The 20714-nt window shown below is 37.8% G+C and overlaps 1 protein-coding gene across 1 annotated transcript in view; it reads left to right on the top strand.

The window, feature by feature from the left end:
- Positions 1-18257, top strand: part of BMX (BMX non-receptor tyrosine kinase) — a 46083-nt gene extending 27826 nt beyond the window's left edge. Inside the window, exons 11-19 of the mRNA XM_036439530.2 lie at positions 330-409; positions 2833-2960; positions 5583-5657; positions 6568-6739; positions 9586-9802; positions 10727-10791; positions 13624-13742; positions 15452-15609; positions 17797-18257. Of these exons, the coding sequence (XP_036295423.1) occupies positions 330-409; positions 2833-2960; positions 5583-5657; positions 6568-6739; positions 9586-9802; positions 10727-10791; positions 13624-13742; positions 15452-15609; positions 17797-17871 (1089 nt within the window). The 3' untranslated portion in view covers positions 17872-18257. The remainder of the gene's footprint in view (positions 1-329; positions 410-2832; positions 2961-5582; positions 5658-6567; positions 6740-9585; positions 9803-10726; positions 10792-13623; positions 13743-15451; positions 15610-17796) is intronic.
- Positions 18258-20714: the final 2457 nt, after the last annotated feature.

Below are 20714 nucleotides of genomic sequence, written 5' to 3' on the forward strand. Positions count from 1 at the left end.
AATGTCGGGGTGGAGAAGTGGGGGTGGGGGAAGATTAACCAGGGAATTTATATGTATTTATGCATAGCCCATGGACACAGACAATAGGGTGGTGAAGGTTTGGGAGAGGTGGGTGTGGGGAGGAGAGGGTCAATGGGGGAAAAACAAACAAAGAGGACATCTGTAATACTTTCTACAATAAAGAAAATATTTTTTTAAAAGAAAGATACAAAATAAGAAAATAAAGTGAATCTAAAAGATCTAGTTTCCTACTGCCTACCAGAACAACAAATCATTTTCAAGGACAACAAAAATGTTTTCCATTTCTTTTTATTTTCCTTCCTTTTCAGGGAAAAGAAGGAGCATTTATGGTTAGAAATTCCAGTCAGGTGGGAATGTACACAGTGTCTTTATTTAGTAAGGCTGTGAAGTAAGTATGACATGGATTTGCTTTTTTTAAATTTTCTTGTGTATTCTTTGAATATGCTGATCATTTAGTCATCATATTTAAACTCTGGAATTTTAGGTCAAAGTATTTATGTTGAATGAGACTATTTGTATTGGCCTTTCTCCCCGCTACTTCCAAGAGGCTGTCCTCATGGATCCTTTCCTGCCTATCCCAGGTGGCAGCAAAGTGCCCAGTGCACAGGATGCGTCAGTAAATGTTAAAGGAATTCTGGGTTACTCCTCTCAATTCAGTCCCAAGCCTAGAAATAGAAAAATAGCATCAGAGCCTCTTCATTGTTGGTCCTGGCCACAAGCTGGGCTGAGAAACCAACGTCTGAAGTTAGTAAGTTTTTACAGTGGGTGCAGTTAGCAAAAGGTGAATCGGTGTAGCTGTGTTCCCCAGATAGTTTCTTTCTAGGATGCTGGCCTCTCCATGGGGTTATGAGTTCTGATTTGAAGTCACTCCTCAGGTTCCAAATCCTGACTCTACCATTTATAAAGCTTTCTGGCATTGAGAAAGTTTCTTAAACTCTGTGCCTCAACTTCCTTATCTGAAAATGAAACAGAATAATGCTTACTATGTTCCATGAATAAAACAATCTTGTGTATCAGATCGGAACAATGCCTGGCATATAGTAAACACTCAATAAACTAGTAACAATTACTATTATTGTTGTTGAGAAAGAGTAATTCGACCTGCTCCATCACCTCCATCCCAACATCTAGGTATAAAAAACCTCCACAGTCATTTCATGCAAATCATCCTTACCAACATCAGGATACCACTTCAGTTTCACAAGCCTCTTTCCCATTGGCTGTCAGCTCTTTTTTTCCTTCTAATCATACTGTGAAGCAAATAGGAAAGCTGTTTTCATTTGCACCATTTTGCAGATGAGAAGACTGAGGTTCAAAGAAAGCTTATGAAGACCCATCCACAGATTAATAAACATCAACTTGAAGCTGTGCCTTTAACAGCCCCAAGTTCATGTTCCTTCAACCACACTTGTTTCTACACTGAAACTCCAAATTTTCTGAAATAATAACATGAACAAAAAAATTGAACAATTTTTTTCTTTTAATGGTTGGATTGAATGACCTTCTGCCTTGGTGTCTTCTCCATGTGTCCTGCCCTGTGGTGTTTATATGTATTTTTGCAATAATTAAGTGATTAAAAGTTATTTTATTTTTAGAAGATTTTTACAGAATTTCTATCTCCAATTTGAGAGAATAGAATGTATTTTAAGCAGTCATCTGGAACTTTCCAATGCCAGAATTCCCTGATGCATCTCATGTACTAGGTTGCACATCTGGATGCTGGCTGAAGCCAACTCAGTAAGAAGTGGTAGATTTGGTTCACCGAATATCAAAAGCTCTGTGGCCCTCTGCTCCTGCAGTTTTAGCCAAACCTGATATCAGAAGTCTTTCTAGTCAAGTTTCTTGATACCAGATTTGTTCTTGAAGGTGACCAGGTAGAAAAAAAATCAGCAGATGGATAAGGAATCAAATTAAAATAATCAAATCAATTAATACAGAAGCCTTCTCTTACCAAACACCATCAATGGGCTTGAATGAGTTTCATACTGACACCAAGAGCTGGTGAGCCATTTGCAACAAGAAAGTGCCCTTTTCCCCTTTTATAATTGCAGTTTTAACTAGGCTGGCATTGCAACAAAATTTATTAGCAGTGTCTTATGTGCCAACCATAATTCAGTTTGGTATGTATATAATCTCCCCAATCTTTATAACAAACAAATAAGGTAGCCAGCAAGCAGTTCTTAACCACTCTGCAATCCTCTCAAATCTAAGACAGACATATTATTCCTGGTTAGCCTAAATCAGTTACTCTAATTTACCATTGTCTTCTAAAAGTAGAGCAAAAGAAAAATGTTTTATGTACAAAGGTACAAGTTTACATGAGGAATTAAGGGACACCCCCACACACTCCTGTCCATTCCATTCCCCCAGAGAGCCTCCTTCCCATCCATACTCCAGGAAAGAATACTCACAGCCTAATCACCATTGCCTCCCACATTTTTAATTTTCATTATTACCATTAAAAAGATTTACTGTTTAGAATAATGGTCCTGAAAAATTGCAGGGCTTTCAATCATCAAAAGAAGATTCCAGCTTTATACTTACTAAGGGAGGAAGAGTCTAGAAAGTTGGAATTTTATTGTACATGAATTCTGTATGCGCACAAAGGACATGTTGAGTTCAGAGAAGAGCCCTCTTTCATAATTAGTAATTGTTATAAATACCTCCAGAAAAATGCCAGATATGAAGACTGGGAAACCCTCTCTGATTCCCCTCTCCAAAATTTGCAAATACACCTAATATAATTAACCATCATGCCATGAAGCTTCGATTGTTTATTAAAAATGTTCTAACAGTCTTTCTTTTTACTAGTGATAAGAAAGGAACTGTCAAACATTACCATGTGCATACAAATGCTGAGAACAAATTGTACCTGGCAGAAAACTACTGTTTTGATTCCATTCCAAAGCTTATTCACTATCATCAACACAATTCAGCAGGTAATTTATTTCAGTTTTTCTTTTATGAGTCTTTGTTGATAAATAATATTTTCCTTGGATACTACTGATCCTCCTAATATTCCAAATTATATAGGGAACCACGAAAGTAAAGAAAAAATGCTCTCAAGCTCTATGCCTGCTGTGATTTTTAACCCATATTTCCTGGAATATACCATTATACACTCTATAATGCCAGAAAATTTAAGCTGAGTGAGCTGAATGACTTAAAACATAGAAATTGTCTTTATAAAAATATTTGCAGTTTTTTTCTGCCTAAGGAGTTGATTGCAAAATTCAAACATTATAGATATAGATATAGTAGGTTATCTCTCCAATGATACACAAGTTGGTGTCTGTTCTGAATTTTTTCTATGATGGTACTAACACTTATTGTTTATGTATATGCACAAATAGATACATTATATTTTTACTGAGATGAAATCATTCTACACATGCCACTTTCCAGCTGCTTTATTCAACATGTCTTGGAGGTCTTTGCATGTAGATATGTATACCTTACTTTGGTCTATTTAACAGCTATTGAGAAATCTATTATAGAATTACTTCATAAGATATTTACCTAACCCTATATTGATCAAAAGTTGGATCATATGCACTATTTCCCATTACAATTAATATTTCAGTGCAGTCCTGCCAATATAGCTCAGTGCAACTATATGGGTGTTTCCGTAGCCAAATTCCCTAGAAAGGTAACCTATATATATAAAAGGCTAAGTTACATGACTATCTCACTGGCTGGTAGGTAATGCAAAAGCTGCTGAGCTGTGGTGACTTGGCAGCAGCAGTTCTTGGGTGATGCAACTGGAACCAGAGAGGAGGGAGCCCAATTCTGGGGTGAATCACCGGAGAACTGTACTCTTGCAATCCTGGACCCCCTCAGGGGATGTCGGAGAGCTGGTTTTGGCCTGATTACCACAAGCCAGGCCAAGGGACCCTGCCTGATGGATGGACCACACTCACTCTGTAGATGCCCACCCCAGTGTGCCTGTCCTGGAAGGGACTGTGGGAGGTTGACTCAAGGGCATGTCCAGCCCATCTCACCCAGTCCTCCCACCTTCTACAATAATTAATTTTCTTTCAATATGCATGAATCCGTACACCAGGGCACTAGTTTCTGAGATAATGGTTAAGAATGTTTAAAATTTAAAGATTGTCAAATGCTTTTCAGAAATGTACATTCCCACCAACAGCAACAGCCTTCTTCTTCACCACATATTTTCACCAAATTTTGTCTGATTAGCAAAACTGTATATATAAATCCCTCCTAATGGAAGTGTTAACTAACCTAATTATGGTAAACATTTCACAATACATACATGTACCAAGTCATCACATTATACACCTTACAGTTATATATGTTATATGTAAGTAACATCTCAATAAATGTAGAAAAAAAGAAGTTAAAAAAAATTCCCTCTAAATGTCTTTTCAAGACTAGTGTCACTTAGAGGCAGTGCTTGGATGAATTTCCAACAGTGAGTAATAATAAGCTGTGGGCTCAGAGTCAAATCGTGCAACTTTACCCAACCTAATTACATGCACATTAAGTGAATTGGCCTCACTCCTTGCTTTAATTTTGATTCCTACTTGAATTTTTCTTTTGCCCCAATTTAATCAATTGTTTATTTTAACCTGTAGTGCCTCAAAAGGACCCTTGGCAAGGGATTATATAGACATCTCCAAGTGTAATGATTCCTCTCCAGAGCATGCACAAGCAACCCCACAGGATATAAGAAAAAAAAAACACACACACACACAGTAAAATGTTTATTTAGATTAGTTTTAAAATCTCATTCTATTAACTTTACTATTTGTGAGGACACTTTATGATTCAAATACTGTATCAATACAGCAGCAATTGTGTACATGCATATTTTGGAGGAGTGCACTATTATTATTTTTACAATTAAAGGTGTAAAATTTAAAAAATTTGAGGACCACTCATATAAAAAGTAAATAAATATAGAAAAATAAAGGAGAGACAGTTTCTAGGACTTGAAAAGCCTCTCATAATTAAAACAACAAACATATATTTTTTTAATGAGTTCTCTCAAGCCACTATAAATACTATGATTATTTTAATCCTGCTTTATCATAACTTGATGTAAACAACTAAAATGACTTGACAGTTTAATTTTTTTAAAGTGGTTTACTTTTTATTTTATACCCCTCTGCACTTTGAAAAAATTTTTTTTACCAAATGTGTGTGTTGTGTTTATACATATTTAAATATAGAACTCTAAAAAGATAGCAACATATAAGTGGGAAATTTTTTTTTAATGAAAAACTCCATCAAGCCACTCACTTTGATGGGATTTTCAAGATGACAAAGTGGTTTTATTCTTTTAATTTTTGCTTTACTTTGAGCTAATTAGTCAAGTCAAGCAAGCTGATACAACTACAGGATGACTATGATCAGAAAGGTTTCATTCTCTGCATATCACAACCTGAACTCTGTTTTTCCAACTGCTCTGGAGAGAGTATAAGCAGAGGTGTGATGTGATGTGATGTGATGTGATGTGATGTGATGTGATGTGATGTGATGTGATGTGATGTGATGATGTGATGTGATATGATAATATAATACTGATTCTGTTGCAGGCATGATCACACGACTCCGCCACCCCGTGTCAACCAAGGCCAACAAGGTCCCCACCTCCGTGTCTTTAGGAAGTGGTATGGACATACACTTTGGCTCTTACATTTCATTTCCTACATTTTTTAAATTAAAATGTACATATAGCCCTAGCCGGTTTTGCTCAGTGGATAGAGCAAAACTGAAGGGTCCTAGGTTTGATTCCAGTCAAGGACACATGCCTAGGTTGTGGGCTCAGTCCAACATAAAGGAGGCAGCCAATCAATAATTCCCTTTCATTGATGTTTTTGATGTTTCTATCTCTTTCTCTCCCTTCCTCTCTAATATATATATATAATTTACTGGGGGAAAAATAGGGAAGACAGGAAGGTTATCCTTGTCAGATTGTGCCAGGGAGGGCTTCAGCTCTAATATATTTGTTCATTTTTTTAAAAATAACTTTTCCATCCTCCCAACCTAACTCTGTAATCTCTCCAGCATTTGACAAAAAGATTGTCAAAATTTTTCTTTTATTAGATCCAATCATCAGCTTCTAGAGCCCCGTTGCCTGTTAGTTCTTCTTCTAGGATTCTGTGCCTGGAAGAAGGGGAGTCCGTTTTCACCCTTGTGTAGGATAATGACATCCACCCAAGTCACATATTTAAGAAAATATGATATTTTACCAAGCTAAAAGAATCAGCACATTTTGTCACTGAGTCTTTCCATGATGCCTCTGGTGGGCAAAGTGGTTTTACCGTAAGCTTTTTTTTTTTTTTTCAATGATTATATTATAGCTGCTTTAAGAAATATATTGTCTTATTGGTATTACCATGTGGCCTAATAGGTCATAAGACCACATTACTAAGGGCTTTTTAAGTGGTCAACTAAAAATTCTTGCTGTTCTTCATATTGCCAATATGAAACTGTTGCGGGGGAAGAAATTGCTTGGAAAGTTGTTAGCCCCAAAGCCTTATATTCTCATCCTAAAGAGCGCCTGTCTTGCCTTGTTAGGAATCTGGGAACTGAAAAGAGAAGAGATTACCCTGTTGAAAGAACTGGGAAGTGGACAGTTTGGAGTGGTCCATTTGGGCAAATGGAAGGGGCAGTATGATGTTGCCATTAAGATGATCAAGGAGGGCTCCATGTCAGAAGATGAATTCTTCCAGGAGGCTCAGACCATGATGTAAGTTTCTTCTGGGGAAAGGCAGTTTAGCCCTCACCATGGGAAGACATTCATGCTAATAGGCCTGACTCTAATATTAGCAAGGCCTGGAGCGAGTGGCCACATATCATAGACATAAATGCTTACAAGTTAAAAATCAAGCTAACACACTTAAGTAAAATCAGCTGTGCTCCACTTTTGACAAGTATACCTTCATGACAGCCTGAAAGGCTATAATCAAATTTAGCATTCTAAAGACTCTTTAGAGGAACCAGCCTCTGGCCCATGGCCCCCACAAACTCCCCCTCTACCCTTTCTCCTCCCAATCCCTGCTCTGTCCTGCACTATATTCAGTACTTGTGTTCAAACATAGAATTCGTATATCCAAGATCCCTCTGTGTATCCCACAAACAACTACTGGCTAATTATCTTGGTTAGGTGGTTTACTTCGGGGGGGAGGGGGGCGCAGATCCTAAAAGAGTCTGCACAGGTCCTAGAAGAGGCCTCAGGACTATGTGGACAGGGGATGATAGTCCTGGTACACCAATTATGATAGAAAAAGGGATGTATGGGTTCTGAGTGAGCATGTCTCCTTAGCCCTCTGACCTCCTTGCCCCATGGAGAGGTACATGGTAGAATGCAGAACACAGTGGACACAGTGGGTCCCTGTAAAGCACATGCCTGAGGTCAGGAGTCTCTAGTGGTCAGGACTAAGACAATACTGAAAACGCCCTTATAGGCAATATCCTTTTGCTTCCTGGTACCTTTAATATAGTCTGATAAATCCCTTTCTTACCCTATTCTTGCCTCACCGATAATGAACAAATCCTTCCCAATGGGCTTCAACTCCAAGCACACTACATATGTATGTTTGTGTATGTGTTCTCTTTCTCTGTTTTAATTCTCTCTCTCTCTCTCTCTCTCTCTCTCTCTCTCTCTCTCTCTCTCTCTCTCTCTCTCTCCTATGCAAGTACAAAGAATTAATTTCATGATTCTACCTCTTCTTGTCAATATGATGACTCAGACTTTGAAGGGCATCTAACCATATAGCTTTGTCTGAGACTTCCCTGAATAGAAACCTTTGCTAGGGCTGGCTGCATGGGTATGTAACCCACCCTTAGAAGAGCTCTACATTGGTTTAAGGCAGTTCTGTCACCATCTGAAATTCTGAATAATCTCTATATATAAAAGCCCAGTGACCACTACAGGGGAATGACAAGAAAAACCAGAGTGACTGGTCGCTATGATGTGCTCTGGCCACCAAGGGGCAGATGCTCAATGCAGGATCTGCTCCCTGGTGGTCAGTGCGCTCCCACAGAAGCTGGGTTTATGACTGGCAAGTGCAGGCAGGTGGTTAGGATGGAGCAGGTGGGAGGTAAGGAGTGAGGGGTCCCAGATTGTGAGAGGGATGTCCGACTGCCAATCAGGCCTAAACTGACAGTCGGACGTTCCCCAAGGGATCACAGATTGTAAGAAGGGTGCATACCGGGCTGGGGGACAATCCCTACCCCATGCATGAAATTCATGTATCAGGCCTCTAGTTCTTAAATAAGCACCCCTGCATTTTCATTTTGCTCCAGTTCCTGCAAATTATGTAGCTCATTCTGCTTTTGGCAATTGGACTGTGATAAAACTGGGGAGGAAGCCCTGATGTCTTCTCCCTTTTGTAAGACAGAAAAATCTCACAGAGACTCCCTTAGGCTCATGGTGTAACCCCACCCCACCCCCATGTCCTGGTATAATTTTAAAACATATTTTTTGCTATTAGAAGGTTGGTAATCAAGCAGAATCATTAAAAAAAAAAGTCATTAACAAATCACCTAGTTATAAAAAAGAAGTCAAACTGTACCATAAGCATTAAATCCCACATGTAATGATCAACTAACTGAGACTTATCAGGTGGGGATACCAATTGACATGGTGTTCCCACCATGTGCCCTCTGATTATTGACAGAATTTACTCAAGTAAGAGCTTTTAATGCGTCACGGACCTTTGTTCTGCCATAAGCCTTCCCTCTGAAGAGTACCAGGTCTCTACAGTTGCTGAAAGATGCATAACTGGGCTCATCACCCTGAGTAATATGATAAGGCATGACTCTATAGTTCAAGAAGAAAGAAAAATAACTAAATATTTAATAATTCCTCAATTATTAAAACATTTAAAAGTTGACATATTAAGTTCAGGTTTACTTTACACATCTTAAGATTAAAGAATCATCCTGTAAATGGATAAGAATAGATTATATAAGGACAAGTTGATGAACATCATAACAGATGAGTGTCCATCCATCATAACCTACTAAAAGTGCTATGTCATGTTTTTACTATTTTCTAAATTTATTATTGAAAAAATAATGTAACAATGTAATGAGTTTTTTTTTAAAGAAAAATTATGCCTAGTCTTATTTCCCTAACATAGTGACTATATTCATTTTATCTATACCATTCATATTTTGATACAATTTTTTAGAATGAAATATTTAGACATGAAAGTTAGATCTTTAAAATGGAAGTGTGTAATTTTAGGGTTTAGGTTCATCCAAATCAGTCATGGAAGTCCTCGAGATGCCACTAGATTAAACAGGATTTCCAAGGCACCAGACCATTGCTTCCCTGCTTCTTTGTATGGAAATTGAGCACAGTATCCATAACCACTAAATTGCTGCTGGGGTTATCAATGTCAAATGTAAGACCGCACTTTTTTTTCCTTCAAAGACTAATAAGATTCAAAAGTGTTTTCTTCTTTCCCTGTTCAAGTAGAAGAGGGGAATTCAAACAAACAAATATCTGAGCGTGATACTTTTTCAGGACATCCAGAAAGTGGTGTGGAAATTCAATACTTAACTTTGAAAATCTGTTGTTTCCAGGAAACTCAACCATCCCAAGTTGGTGAAGTTCTATGGAGTGTGCTCAAAGAGATACCCTATATATATAGTGACTGAATATATAACCAATGGCTGCTTGCTTAATTACCTGAAGAGTCACGGAAAAGGACTGGAAACCTACCAGCTCTTAGAAATGTGCTATGATGTTTGTGAAGGCATGGCCTTCTTGGAGAGCCACCAGTTCATACATCGGGACTTGGTAAGCAAAGGCGTTGGAAACTCAAAGAAAGGAAAGAAAACAATCCACACTCCCCACCTTCAGCACTGGGGCCATTGGGAAGAATGGCAAGGAGGCCACCTTAGCTTTTACTTTGCTCACATGTGACTTGCTTAAGCACATGACACTTTCATAATTTTTTTAAAAAAATCACAATTTCAAAATAAAATATTTGCAGTTCAGAAAGAACAGAGAGATTAAAAGAAGCCATCAAGATCTTTGTAGTTGTGTGTCGTTTGAAGGAAAGGGGATGGAAAGGGAAGTCTTTGGTCAATTTAGTGTTTCTGGGAACCATTAAACCCAAGTAGACCCTTACTCTAAGAAGGGCCTGGTGCCAAAGCAGTCATTTAATACAATAACTGAAAATATAAAAACAAATGAAAACCAGAGAGAAATGAAACTTGTGTATGTGTTTGAGTCAGAAGGGGAGGGAAAAGTGTTCTGCTTGGTATGCACTGGTATTTATCTTTAGAGATTTTCTTGTGTTGAACAGAAAACATGCCATGCACACTAGGCAGGTGCATTGTGAGTCTCCGGTACAGCATTTCTACCTTAAGAGTGCATGTTGCTGCAAGGTATCCTTGAAGAAGCCTCTTGAACTGATTTTTTCTTCTCATTGAGGGGCTCGGGTCCTGTGTTTAATGTGTAATACCTTTTGTGTTTGACAAGGATGGGTGCGTGGGTGAAAATACTTATGAGAGCACATTTTTATTTTGTAAAATCAAAAATTGCAAAGGGAGAAAAGACAACTCCCCAACATTTGGGGTTTTGCTAGGAAATCTTAGATTTTGCAGGGAATTTTGCCAAAGAGAAGAAAGATTACAGAAGATTCATGGTCACCTTTACTACTTGATGATTTTGTGTTGTTGTTTTGTTTGTTTGTTTGTTTGTTGTTTTTCTCCAAAGGCTGCTCGAAACTGCTTGGTGGACAGTGATCTCTCTGTGAAAGTATCTGACTTTGGAATGACAAGGTAAGCCAGTCCCAAAGGGGCAACCAATAAAAGAAAGATTTCCATTTTCAACTCAATGCCATCATAATTAAAGGCTCTGTGGGGATACAGAACATGCGCTGAATTGGGGGCTTAGAGACCTGGATTTCCTTCCCCATACTATCTTTGCCTACCTATGAAACACATTTCCTCACCTGTAAAGTCCCTTTCAGTTCTTTCAACATCCTGATAAATACTTTCTAAATTTATAAATTCCATGCAAGATCCTACATATTTAAATATAAAATATTACAGTCAGATGATTTGGATAAATATGTGGATGGATGGATAAATGATTGATAGATAGATAGATAGATAGATATAGATAGATGATAGATAGATAGATAGATAGATAGATAGATAGATAGATAGATAGATATAGATAGTTAGATAGATAGATAGATAGATGATAGAGTCCATCAAGGTTCCTTGAGCCCTCTGTCTGGGGGTTTTCTTAATATACTGTATATCCAAATGGGTAGAGCATTAGCATCAGGAAAATTTTGTTGTCATGTCATTAAATTATCTTTATCATGAAGTAAGGCATGAAATTAGACTCTGAGATTCTCCTGATGGGTGTTCTATCACCATTTCATCATTTTGGAGAATCATTTTGATTCTGATAGCACTTACTTTAAAAGTCTTCCATTCCCTAATTTTGAATTCTCATTCTACTTAAGCCCTAAAGCCAATCTGCATGACTTTACATAGGAAATGAAAACATACATGCTAGCCTTGTCACTGAACATTTATCAAGTTCCTACTAGACTCCTTGAACTTATGGGGCATAGTGATATGAATGGAATAGTCCCAAATACAGCAGCAAGTCAAATGTATGGGCATTAAAAATGCCAACAGTTGGTCCAAAGGGCAAGTAGATGTTACTGACATTGAGACAAAATACAGCTGTAAAATTGTGCTGACTCAACATAAACTCACATAATGCTGAGGATGAAGAATGCAGTTTCTAACAGATCTGACAAGTTTACCAAGGCCAGCTCTGTATTTAGCAAACATAGCCCTAAAACACCATAGGAAGACCTATCTCTAAATTTTCTACAAAATTCTGTATTAGGAAGCACTCCTCTTCTGGGACCCCTCAGTATGGCAAGGTACCCTTTAGCTGTGTTACCTGCCATCACTCCAAACACCATACACTGAGTCTCCTGCACTGACATTCCATATATGAAGGCAGGAAGAAGCTCTCAGAACAGGGCTGATTCCCACCTTGTTCATAAAGTAGGAATATTGACTGTTGTGCCAATATGCAGGGAATATACCTCAAGTCCTTTGTTTCTTAGAAAAAAATGGGAATACAAGTCTTACTTTGAATAAGGGATGCTGGGGACCAGGCCCTTTCTGTCACAAAGCTATGTGTCACATCATTCAGATGCCTGTGACTTAACTTGGTCCTAGTGATGTGAACAAAGGGTTAAACAACACAAAATTACCAGTTGGGGGTGCCAATGTAATTTCTGGGTGTCTTGTGGTGTCTGTGAAGCTGAAGAGGCCCAGGGAGAAAAGTACGGAAGATGCTATATATAATCCTATGAAGTTGTTATTCATTATTACTATTATTTGCATAGAATGACTTGCCAAACCAGCTATTTCTGATGTTTTAAATTATGGTAAATATCTCTAACACATTTTGTTGTGTATAGTTTTCCTATAAATTATATCTAAAATTTCAGTTTTCATAATGTTTATTTTCATATTGTCCTATTTATGAGTCATTATTTATTTGGCTTGGGGGCAAATATATTGGGTTCCTCTATATTAATTATAAAGTAGTATGTGCTTATTGTGAGGAATATAACAATGGTGTATAAAGTCAAGTAGAATTTGACCCTTTACCTCATTCTCAGCACTAGTAATAACTATTGCTAATACATTCAGTGGATATCCTTCCATACCTGATTCTTAGGTATACCCAATCATGTATACAAGTAAGTACATATACTGTTTGTTTCCATAAAAGTGGAATCACATTATATGTACTTGCTTTTGCATATAAACGTATACCCATGGTCTCTTTTTCTTATGGTAAATATAGAGTTATCTTATTTTTTATAGCTGCATATTATTCTATTGTATTAATGTACCATATTATATTTAATCACTCCTCAACATGAGAACATTAAGATTTTTTTCATTATCGTTATTATAAGCCACAGTATAGTGAATATCCTTGAACATATATTTTTATGGTCTTAATAGCCCCATAGGATATTTTTGTTCATCATTGTTTATAACAGCAAAATATTAGAAGCCATTTACATGGTTAAACAAATTATGTTAATTTATAAGAGGGCATTCAGTCATTAAACATGATGGTGCAGAAGAAAATGTAACCATATGGACAAAATGTTCTTGATATGTGGTTAAAGGAAAAATAAAAGCAAATTTCAACATGAAAGAAACCCAATTTTTTTTCATATTATATACAGAAAAGAAAAAGATTGGAAACTATAAGCAAAAATGTATCTTGAGTGGTAGAATTACAGGTTATCTTTGGGGTGGGATTCTGAGTGACTTCATGTTTACATTTTTGTGTTTTTATATATTTACCAAACATTTTGCACTCATATTTTGGTGTATTCAAAGTTAGGTATCATTTTTAAAGCTTACAAGTCATAAGCAGGCTCTACCTAAGTATACACGTTGAAAGGAAGCAAAAGATCCAGAACATCAAGGCATCCGGCTGACTGGCTACCTGTACTACTTGCCACCAGGCAGTGGCAGCCAGCAGAGTCTCCCCATTCTGCACAACCAAGCAGCTTAAGGTCTGTATTGATCCCTTCCCCTCCCACACAGGTATGTTCTTGATGACCAGTATGTCAGCTCAGTAGGAACCAAGTTTCCCGTCAAGTGGTCAGCCCCAGAAGTGTTTCACTACTTCAAATACAGCAGCAAGTCAGACGTATGGGCATTCGGTAAGAATGTGGCCACACAGGCCTCAGCCCCATTTCACAAGCCAGCTTCCACAACAGGAAACCACAAGGGTAACAACATCCATTTTTAGCAAAAACCCTGAGCGCTTACAAAATGTAGGCAAGCAAGAGATAGAAAATGATCTTTCCTTGAGCTGGTGCTATAATGTCTGCAAGTATTCTGTACTTTGCATCCTGCTACCACCTTCTCATAAAAGCTGTTCTACTGAAGAGTTCAAGCAATTTTTAAAAAATGAGTCATTGAAAACAAAAACTGAGTTTGCATGAAGTGGAAAACACTGAAGGGTTTACAATGAAATCATCTGTTTTCGGCATGAGAGCAGCTGTGATAAGCATTCCTTTCTGAATTGACCCATTTGTGGGGACATGCCTGATATAAAAAAAAAAAAAAGAAAGAAAGAAAGAAAGAAAGAAAGAAAGAAAGAAAGAAAGAAAGAAAGAAAGAAAGAAAGAAATATGACTCAGTGTTCTCTTTGACCCATACCAATTTCAACTAGCTTCCTCATTAAAAGTCCTAATTTAAATCAGGGATGAGCAAGCCACAAAGCAGGACCAAATCCAGTGACCTATTTCTGTAATTAAAATTTTATTGGCACCAGGCCATGCCCATTTGTTTTAGTATTGTCTCTGGCTGATTTTGTGCACTAGCAGAGTAGAGTAGTTGCATAGATGCATGTCCCCCCACAAAAATAAAACTAAAATACTCTCTATGTTACTCTTTACAGAAAAAGTTTTCTGGCCTCTATTTTATTAAAAGATCTATATTGAAGTTTAGTAACGATAATTAGAAAACTGAAATAATCCTTAAATTGTAATTTTGTAGATTTGCTGATGTTTTTCTACATTGGGAGGGATGTCAGACCTGTTTACAATCACCATCAGAAGCATCCAGGATAAATAATCCAAATTATTATCAAGCTACAGAATGTATTTAATTCAACTAAAACCTATTTCATGCTTGACGTGGTCCATAAGCATAATTGGACTTTCTACATGACATATATAAGACTACCTTTAAAAAGAAAAAATTTAGTCATGGACACAGACAACAGTGTGGTGATTGTGGGGTGGAAGGGGGTAGATGAAAGTGGAAGAGAAGATAGGGGGGCTAAATGGTGATGGAAAATAACATAATAGGGTTAGGGTTAGGATTAGGGTTAGGCATTTACTTTTTTATATAACATGATTTTAAAAAATAATTATTCCTTTAGTAAAGGTGCTATTGTTCATTGTAAAAAATAATAATCCAGTATATACAGAAAAAGGAAAAACCACAAAGATAGCATTTTGGTGAATACTTGACAATATTTTATGCTGATTCATTTGTCAAAATTGGTTTCAATCTCCTTGCTCCAGTTAATATGCCTTGTGAAAGATATTTTTTAAAACAACATGCTTACTTAATAGTTCTACAATACCTTGTGTTTTACCAAAAAATTGAGTTATCCAGATTAAGGACTCATCTTTGCACCAGAACGTGGCTCCTGGCATTTTCTGGCTGTTTTCAAAAACTAAATCCATTCTTCAATAATGTGTCCCCAATAAAGATATTCAAAATGAACCAGGGCCTCCGCAAGTAACTCTCAAAAAGGAGTTGCTCATTCAACAAACTGTGCGCCCTCTGATGTCTGCTCTCTTTCCTTGTTGTCTGTTGTCCCCCGCCCGCCTCCCGGCCCCTTGGTGCGGTGCAGGGATCCTGATGTGGGAAGTGTTCAGCCTGGGGAAACAGCCCTACGACTTGTATGACAACTCCCAAGTGGTTGTGAAGGTCTCCCAGGGCCACAGGCTCTACCGGCCCAAACTGGCATCGGACACCGTCTACCAGATCATGTACAGCTGCTGGCATGAGGCAAGTGCACCACCAGGGGAACTGGGTGCCATGTCACCCCTAGGTAAAGCATTTTTGAGGGGGGAGGCACCAGCTTCAGATCAGGTGGAAATGGCCGAGGCCCTCTGCCCTCAAGTGTTTGCAATTAAAAACAAGAAATGCAGGTGCCAACATTTAACAACTTATACCCAACGCTGTTCAACAAACTTCATAAATATTAGCTTATTTATTCATCAGTAAACACACTGATATCATGGCTAAAACTAACAGAAGAGGAAACAGACCCAGAGATGTTTAAGTGACTTGTCCAAGGTCATACAGCCATGAAGACGCTGACTGGTCTTGGAATCCCTGTTCTTAACCACATTATAGGGTCTCTCCTCGGGTAGAAAATGTGTAATAGAGAACTTAAAAGCATGTGTAGAGAATACACAGAGAGAATAATGGACATGACTCCGTCCTCTCTTCCCACACTTACCAAAGGCTGAGTAAAAGCACTCCACGCAGATAAGGAATAAGAATATGTTTTGAAGTAGACATGGAGCTGAAATTGCTGATTGATTGCCCTCAAAGAACTCAGCCCACACACACACACACACACACACACACACACACACACACACACGTGTACTCATACTGTGGAACTGAAAACACCAAGCAGTTTATAACTATACACACTATACCTGCGCAATATAAACAGAAACAAGTATAGGACTTACTGCCATCACTGGTCAGTTGAAGAAGAGGAGTAAACAAGGGATTTTGAGGTGAAGCCAGACCTCCTTGGCCCTCGCCACTCCAGCTCCAGAAACTAGGACTGCACCATCAGTTAGACAGGAAGCCCTGAACAGGAAGGACCTGCCTTCTTTCCACAGCTGCTCCACCTAAGTGTGTGAATGATGGTAGGATCCATTGAGAGGGGCTGCAGAGACAATCCCCGATGAATGTTCTGCATCTAGTGAGCGTTTTAGTCTCCCTTCAATTTTCCTTGTTAATCCTCACCTGAGGGTATTTTTTACATTGATTTTCAGAAAGAGTGGAAGGGAAAAGTAGAAACAGAGAGAAACATTGATGTGAGAGAGACACATCAATTGGTTGCCTCCCCACGTGCCCCAAACTTGAAACTGAGGTGTGTGTCCTTGACCCGCGGGCTGATGCTCTATTCGCTGAGCAAAACCAGCTAAGGCTCTCCCCTCAACTTCATATTTTATTGCAAAACATTCACAATTTTCATTAGGTTCCAATTTATCTGAATTTCTGCCCATCTGATATATGAGAAATGGCAGTTAAGGCAGCTTTCATATGTTCCTATTCATTATAAATGAAGTATATTTTAAGGGCATTTGCATATCTTTTTAAAAAATATTTTTATTGATTTTTTACAGAGAGGAAGAGAGAGGGATAGAGAGTTAGAAACATCAATCAGCTGCCTCTTGCACACCCCCTACTGGGGATGTGCCTGCAACCAAGGTACATGCCCTTGACCGGAATTGAACCTGAGACCCTTCAGTCCGCAGACCAACGCTCTGTCCACTGAGCCAAACCGGTTTTGGCAGCACTTGTATATCTTCCTGAGAATTATATGTCATGTCTTTGCTCTTCTTTCTAACAGGTTTTTGTTTTCCCTGCCTCAAGTTTTAAAATCCTTTTATAAAGTGAAAGTATTTAGTTTATATTTTAACTTAGCAAATTTAACACCTTTATGATATTGATTTGTAATGCTCAAGAACAAGCAATGTTTTGTTTTTTTCTGTGTTGAAATCTAAGTTTATACTTTTTAGCAGTGTTTTAAAGTTTCCTTGATTTGGAGGTACATTTTTCTTAGTATTTTATTTTGGTGTTGTTGCTAATGTAATTGGGTTTTCTCATATCATCTAATTGGTTATTGTACATATATATATGAAGGCTATTGATTTTGTATGTTAATTTTATATACCATTCTGATGAATTCCTTTATTATATGGGTGGGTTTTATCATGGATTCTCTTCATTTTTCCAAGCATACAATCATATCTTATGTAAACAAAGATACTTTTACTTTTTCTTTTCAATTTGTAGGACTATAATTGTTGTTTCTTTAGTAAAAATGTCTGTAGTGTTTCCACATTTCAATTTTACTAGCTTTAGAACTCAGGCATAAATATTTTATATATTTTATTTTTAATCACAACCATCATAAACTAAACCAATTTTTTCCCTTTTATTTAGCTTCCAGAAAAGCGTCCCACATTTCAGCAACTTCTGGCTTCCATTGAACCACTTCGGGAAAAAGACAAGCCTTAAAGAAGAAACTATTGTAGATCTGATAAGAATGGATATAAATGTTAGCCAACATCTCCTTTCTTTTTAAAGAACGTAGCAAGGCACAGAATACCTAATTTAGTGAGTTCTTCTTAATGGTATTCTGTGTGCTGTTTGTCTGTTATATTATCTAGAAATGAACAAGGTAGGAAAGAAAAGATTTCCTTGAAATTTAGGTCAAATTAATGATTTTGTTTATGCTGCTCTAAATATTATACTTCCAAGCCTAAAGCAGAAGCACATTTCCTGATTGCAGTAAAGAAGGCATATACCACATGTAAAGATTGAATAGAACTGAAAAATTATTGGTTCCATATCTGTTCTTTTCTTTATATCGTCACTCCCATGATAATTAAATATGCTATTAATAAGTACAAAAATGTGGACATTTGCCTTCATGTTTCAATGTTCTCAATCTTTAACATGCATGTGAATCAAATGGAGAGTTTATTAAAACACAGATTCCTAGGAACTACCCCAGAGATTTTGGTAGAGCAGGTCTGAGAGCAGCCAGAGAATGTACATTTTTAACAAGTGTCCAGATGTTCCTGTGCAGACAGTCAGAGCTGCCCTAGGAGATTTCATTATATGGTGGGCATCACTAGGTGATCCACAACTTAATCCAAATAACACAATTCTCATCACAGACCACTGTTAAGCTACACTTGAAGCTTAGATTAGAACAATGACTTTATGTCACCATGTACACAAATAGAAAACTAAAGTTCAACAATATTATATATACTAATAGAAGGGTAATATGCTAATTAGACCAGGTTGACTGGACACCTTCTGATTGTCCTACCTTCCTTCTGGACAAAGCCATGGTGGCAAGGGTCGAGGTAGAGGTGGTTAGGGCTAATCAGGCCAGCGTAGGAGAGCAGTTAGGGACGATCAGGACAGCAGGGGAGGGCAGTTAGGGGTGATCAGGCAGGAAGGCAGATGAGCAATTAGGAGCCAGAGGTCCCAGATTGTGAGAGGGATGTCCCAGATTGGAGAGGGTGTAGGCTGGGCTAAGGGATCCCCGCCCACCCCTGACCCCCACCCCGGTGAATGAATTTCATGCACTGGGCTTCTAGTTCCATAATATGTTAACTATGTTTCACACAGAGAAAATTTTAAAAGGTGCTAAGGTATAACTGTGCCTTTTTCCTTACCTTTAACCATTTTCAATCTCAACTCAAGTGTAACCAAGATCTTATATGTAGAATCGATAAGACTGTTGCTTTCTAGTCATTTTAAATCCTTGAGTTTGGGGCCCTAGGGCTTCTGGCCAGTTTGACAACTGATGTTTCTATTTCAGTCTTCCTTCTTGACACAAAGGTGCAGAAGTATGAGTTTAGTTCTCATGGCTATTATTAAAATATATTTTAGCTTTAAAACTCTTCCTGAGAATTCCCTCCTTCAGAGCCTGCTGCTGAACCCATAGGTTTTCATCGCTCTTGGAATCCTTCATTGTCATCTCTATAATGTCAAGAAGGGAAAGAGAGGTTGTGCTGAGGGCACTATTACAATAAAAAGACACCCTTATTAAGCCCTGCTACTACTTTCTAGCTATAAGTTAAGAATCTCTCTCAAGAGACATTCATACCCTTTCTTGTCCCACTTATTCCCTTGCCCCCAGCTATTTCAAATTATCCCTCTTAGTTATGTGTTACTTGACATTTAATGATTCCATTCTTTTCAGCACAATTTACTTATAATAGTCTCCTGGTTGTTTTTTTTTTTTTTTTTTTTTTACAGAAGTACACAAATCTCAATGTATAATGAAATGAACTTTAAAAGGAACTACTGGGGCATTTATACAGTCATCATGCATTTATTTAGCGTGTTCTCGGTTCCAGGTTCAGTGGGTCACAGTCAGGTGGGAGTGCCAGCCATGCTGTGCTCTCAGACTCTGTCTGCAAGAGACTGCAGTGCAGACCGTGACTCCCCAGAGAAAGATTTTCCAGGCCCAAACTAGGTCTTTCTGCCCCACCCCCTTGACAGTTGTTCTCCCCTTTTCTTTGTGTCTTTATGTATTTGATCTAAAAACAATCACCCTTATAATTGAAGTAATACATGTTTGTTAAAAAAATTCAAACAATATATTATAGAATTGTCTACCATGAAAAGATGCCAAAGCCTGGCTTAAAAGCCTGGCTCCAAGTCAATGAAGATTTTACTGTGGAGCTTTATCAGGAAGTAAGTCCAGTGATGCTAGGGGGAGCCAGGTAATGGAACAACATTCATACTATTTAAAACATGCATAATAATTTTAAATGCTATTTAACTTGTTTAGTGTGATACCTGGCATTTATTGTTGTTGTTTTAAACCAGGGAGCTTCTTAGAAGTGAAGAAAACATTCATCCTCCCCTGACTTGGCTAACTGACCCATATCTCTATAGAATTTATTAAGAACAAAGTTATCTAACATCATGCTGATTACCACACAGAGAGAATTGATAGGTAGAGTTTTGATATTTTCATTTATTTACTCTATTTTAAATCAGTCTTTATGTATGTAGTGGATGCTGTGCTCAGAACTGGGCTAGGGGCTCTGAGATGTATATAAAAGCACATCAGGTTTGTGGTTCCTAACCTAAATGTTATATATACAGTGTGTGTGTGTGTGTGTGTGTGTGTGTGTGTGTGTATCATCTTAACTCAACTATTTTAGACTGAATTTTCAGTTGCTTCATACAATAAACACAATTTTTAAATTGGAATACATTCTAAGACGTTTGAGAGGTCAAAGGTCCCAGACATTCAAATAGCAACCCAGTCCCTGGAAGTGGACAGAATCCACAGAAGCCCCAGTATATAAGTACCCATGAGACCACAG

Source organism: Pipistrellus kuhlii, unplaced genomic scaffold (assembly GCF_014108245.1).
Source record: "Pipistrellus kuhlii isolate mPipKuh1 unplaced genomic scaffold, mPipKuh1.p scaffold_m20_p_16, whole genome shotgun sequence".
Lineage (NCBI taxonomy): Eukaryota > Metazoa > Chordata > Mammalia > Chiroptera > Vespertilionidae > Pipistrellus > Pipistrellus kuhlii.